A 5,241-nucleotide genomic window follows, 5' to 3' on the forward strand; every position below is an offset into this window, starting at 1 on the left:
AAATCTTCCATCTCAAAGGACAGAAAACATTGTGTTCTTTGAAACAGGTCCAATATATTTGATTAGGTGTTTCTTTGTGAAAAAGTTCAGAACGTGTTGTCATCAGAGCCACAAAAAGATTAGGGGGAATAATCCCAGCTCCTTTTAAACCTAAAACTAGAGCTGACCCAGCCAGAGTCTTATCAGAAAGCTGAGTTTTGGCTGGGCTAGGGTCAGCCTATTTTATTCTTCCTCTGTTAAAAAAAAAAAAAAAAAAGTTTTACTGAGCTTTAATTCTGAGGACAGCAAATTAGCATGTGAAGGCCAATATTCTGACCTGCTCTTCCCAAACTTATTATGGGAAAAAGTGACAGGGTGCTATTGGCCACCTCCAGCTCCTCAAGGGACAATTTTTTTAAAAAAAAAAAAAGGCAAAAAGCAAGCTCATGATCCAGGGATATTTTGAAAAGCTCAAAAGTTTGAAGTGTGCAAAGCCATCAGGACAGAAATGAAGAGTTTGGATTTACAGAATTCCCTATTGGAGCTATTTTGGTTTCATCTTTTAAAAGCAGCTTTAATACGATTCATGGAATTCACTGAGGCTAATCAAATTTTCTTCAGGTCTCAGGGCGAGTTTGAACTCTTGAAGGATAAACAGAAACTTCTTGACTGTTTTTAAAGTCCTGCAATAAGGGTTGTTGTTTTTTAAACTGGGATAACATATTTTAACAATCTATAAAAAGCCTTTCTATTGCTAAATTTTACAGTCACCTTTTTTGTGTGTCTGTGCATATGTTTTTAAATAGCCTATTAGTTCATGGGCCAATTAAGCTTTTTATTATTTTTATACAAAATTGAGAGAGCTGCACAACTCTATTAATAGAAAGCAAGAACATGACTTTATTGCTGGATTTAGATTCATTTTCATGAGACAAACATGGTCTCACAATGCTTCAGGGACAGGCCACATAAGAGGAAAGAAAGTGCAGAGATTCGAGACTGTTTTACATTAAGTAAAAAAAAAAAAAACAACAAAAAAACAGGCAAAATTGAATTATGGAGCTATAATCCTATCATCTCAGGGGTTATGACAAATGTATGATTCATTTGGGCTGACTCAGCAATGCACCTAAACAAACGCTCAGGTCCCATTGCCGTCAATCAGCAAAGGCCCTCTGGAACATCAACACAGTGGTTACTGTAATCCCGGAGGTATCCTACATTTTGACAAACTTGGAACGTTTGTGGCTATCTGAGGGGAAATTATCACATTTCGTCTTCAGCACAAAAGGCAAGGACTTGCAGAACTTATGTTGTCTACATACTTCCAAGCACATGAAGACAATAATCCCAACAGGGGCTTTTGAAGGTATAAGAATGTAAATATTATGCAAAGACAGGAAAACCTACAAGTATATTCATTGCTTGACTAGTGCTTTTACTCAAAACAAAGAAAAAAATGACCAACTGTGGAATTATTTCCCCTGGTGTTTTCTTTATAACTTGTAACTCACTGTTCTCCCACTGGTATTTGGAGAAGGAAGAATAAAAGTACCAAGATGACGCAGTCTCCATTCCTCCTAGACTGCTGACATGGAAAAATGTCTATTTTTATAGGAAGCAAAAAAAAAAAAAAAAAAGAAAGAAAAAAACAACAAAAAGAAAAACAGTTTCACTTCCCTGGCTATCAGAAAACCAAACCCAACACTTGTAGTTTAGAAATCAGTACAGCCAATGTGGGCTCTTTAAAAAAGACACAAATCATGGAGCAGAACACCATTTTGACAAGCTGCCTAGAAATATCTTACATAAACAGCTGCCCCAGGGAACTTAAATTGCCTTAACATTAACCTGCTGAGGGGGAAAAAAAAAGTCCATCCCAAACCCTACACTTGCATCTTTCTCTTTCTTCTTTGCCTGGGAGCTGAGCATCTGAAATACAGAAGCTTGGTTTCTTGCAGATTTGTTTCCCAAAGCTGAGCCCAAAGGTTATTTCCTTTGGTGTCCAATAGGGCACGATCTCACCCTGCAGCCTTTTTGTCAGTAAAGGTCTTCACTCACAATGTTCTTCCTCTGTTATCTAGTTACCAGCTGTAGGAACTTGCAGATATTTTATATCTTTGAGGCCTCCACTCCTTTGTAACTACATCAAGTTGGAGTTACTGTAATAGCAGACGAGATGCATAAAAACAAAGTATCATTGCATAAATCGTCCCCTTAGAATATAAAAAGACCTGAAAGGTGGCAGACCTCTCTACTTCTTTAGGAGCAGAGAATTACTCAAAAAAACCCAAAGCTAATGAGAGATGAGTTTACTTAGCTTTTTATAATGGAAATAAGGCTTATGAGATCACTCATAACCAGTCACACATGTGTGTGTGTGGTAATTTCCTCCATGAAACTATCAACAAATTTAAATTAAATCTAACAGTGGGGGAGCATCTTCTCTCAGAAGCACAATTTCTACAAGTTTCAAGAAAACAGGCAGCTGGATAAAGGGAAATATCCTATAAACTGCCATGGACGGAAATGCTGTAACACAAACTCCACCTCTATTGTGTATTAGGCAACCCAAATTTTAGAAAGACGTTATTAATGAGAAAAAAAAAAAGAGAAATATTAGATTCCTGATTTCTGGGTTGTTTTTGTTTTTGTTTTGTTTGGTTTTTTTTTTTTTTTTGGCAAAGCCAGACACATGTCAGGGACTTACAGCTAGCTTAATCCAGCAGGTAGGGGTTTCCCTGGTGGAATTTGGGGGTCACTAGCTGCCCTAACTTTAAAATTAAGAGAACTAGAGAAGCTGCCTATAACCTGCCTGATCCCAGCAGCACCAAAGGTTGCTCTACAGTATTACAGAGCAAGATTTTAGATATGAAAGGATGTGGATATTTACACCACCTACTTTAAGGCATGATGCTGTAAGTTTGGAGGCAATAAACCCTAGGTTCATCAGAGTGGACAGAAAAGCTTTTCTAAAGGTAGTGCAGAATAAGAGTTTCTGCTCCGTATTCTTGCTCTTGTAAGGCAAGCAAAGGACATGAAGCTCCTAGCATTGTCCAGTTTAATCTTCAATATTAGAAAGACAGTTTCTTGCACAGTTAATTAGAGAGATGTGAAAATATTTTGAAAGACTATCACGTTTTCCTTATGTACCAGATCACTACAATAATCTTGGGGAAAGCAATTTTAGTCTCTAAAACCGTATCTGAACAGTCACAGTTGTCTCCAGTAACCTAAACGGGAACCAGTAAAGCCCAGAGCTTTGTCATTCAGATGAGGACATAACTATAGGTAGCGACTCAGCAGAAATCGAGGGAAAATGCTGCCTATAGCCTAAGTGATTCAAACATGCCTACCCGTTCTCCCTTGATCTTCGTTAATCCATCCAACCACACTTGGTTAAGTTAATCCCTCATGACATAGCTTGTCATTTTATCTTATCAAAACCTAACCAATGCAGTTACATTAGAAAAAAAATAATATACTTGCCACTTTAAGTAACCATAAAAAGACATCGCTATCTCATTGCGCAAAAATCAAGTGTGAAACGGAATTAACTGTCGCAGGGTGAATTTGGTAAATGCTATTTCATGTTATATACTTTGAAAATAAACTTCTAAACCCAGCAGAATCAGCTTCCGTGGCAATAAAGTATTTTGACAATAATGTATGTTCCTACTTTATCTTACAGTTCAGTAGCACTAAGTTAAAGGAGCAAAGGTAATACAATGTGTTTGGCTTGTTCCTGGCTACTGGCAACATACACTTCTTTTATTAAGGTTTTGAATGTTTATCAGTTGTAATGTAAGCCTTACATCCCAAGATGAGAACATGATAGTCTTACGAAAAACTGCTCATTCAGTCAATTTTTCTGATAGTAGCATGCAGGTAACTAACACCCCAAACTACAGATTTGCAAGTCATTATGCTTCCACTTAGCAAATGGCTAAAAAAGAATCTGTCATTCTAAATAAGAGTTAGTATCAGCAGTATCACCATTTCAAATACTGTAAGATAAAGCAGAGTTTCAATATTAGTAAAAACTGCTATTAGAGCATAGTCAGTTTGGAAGGTAGACACCCATCCATATAAACCACACACATATAACCCGGCATGGTCTCTATTGCAAGGAAAATTAAAAAATAAGTCAACAAGACAAGCTATGCAATATTTTTCCTGTACTAGATTAGCACCTACTACTCTGTAATACTTACATTTATTAACCTTCAACTTGCTTCCATCTACTGGAATTGGATCTATGTAATCCCAATAATATTCATACGACCAAAAATATTCAGAGGAGTTAGTTCTGTTAGCCATTTCAGTAGAGCATTTTAAATCAGCTCAGAACTCCAACCAAATACTTTTTTTCATTGTACTTCAGCGCCCTCAGAAAGAGATTGCATAACTGATGCCTATGTAAATCACTCTGGGGTCCCGCAGCTCAAGGACTGCCTTGGTACTAAAAAACATCTAGCAGCAATGAATATTAATGTCTGACAGATACGAAACTGCAGCCCTTAAAATGTAATCCTCACTTCCTGGTGGACAACTGTTATTCCTCAGTGTATTTTAAATATTTCTTGACGTATTTTAAACTCAGATGGATGTCAAATGACCCAAGAATGGGCTGGACAAGCGCCAGCTGGGTCACAAACCCTTCCCTCTCAGAAACCTGCAGCGACATAGCACTCTCTGGAGCTACTGAAAACAGATGGCCTGAAAGAAATTTCTGTATTTCTCTTGACGTAAAACCATAGGTAAGACCTGACAAAACGCTTCATGAACAAAGGCCGTATTGGAATAACCATGCATTTTGCTTCGCTGCTTCTCCACCCCCTCCACCCTGAAGGCAATGTGTGGAGAGGCAGGCTCCCAACCAAGACGAAGGCAGACCAGTTGAAGGTGTTTGGCCCACAGCGGTCTTGTGCCTCTGCAAACATACCGCTATGAGCCTCGCTGAGCTTCACAGACCCGCAATTGCACACCCCAACTGCGACACAGGCCCTCAGCTCGCTTTCGGCTGCGCCCCTAAAACCCCCGGGGTACGCTGCAGCCGGGTAGACCAGTGCTGCTCCCTCAGGCACCTCACGGAGGAAAGGCGGGAACCAGCAGCAAGGTGCGCAAACGCAGCACATAAAGCCCCAGCTCGGTTAAAAGCAGCTTTCAAGACACGTATCGCCATCTTCCCCGTGCCTCCCACCCCCCTGAGGCGTCGCTGAGGGCCGCAGAAGCAGTCCCGTCCCCCTCCCCCCCACCCCG

At 39.5% G+C, this 5,241-nt stretch overlaps 1 protein-coding gene across 1 annotated transcript in view; it reads left to right on the forward strand.

The window, feature by feature from the left end:
• Positions 1-4,928: 4,928 nt before the first annotated feature.
• Positions 4,929-5,241, forward strand: part of MIS18A (MIS18 kinetochore protein A) — a 3,454-nt gene continuing 3,141 nt past the window's right edge. The window contains exon 1 of the mRNA XM_009894924.1: positions 4,929-5,024. Coding sequence (XP_009893226.1) covers positions 4,929-5,024 — 96 coding nt within the window. The remainder of the gene's footprint in view (positions 5,025-5,241) is intronic.

Source organism: Charadrius vociferus, unplaced genomic scaffold (genome assembly GCF_000708025.1).
Source record: "Charadrius vociferus isolate BGI_N301 unplaced genomic scaffold, ASM70802v2 scaffold201, whole genome shotgun sequence".
Taxonomy (NCBI): domain Eukaryota; kingdom Metazoa; phylum Chordata; class Aves; order Charadriiformes; family Charadriidae; genus Charadrius; species Charadrius vociferus.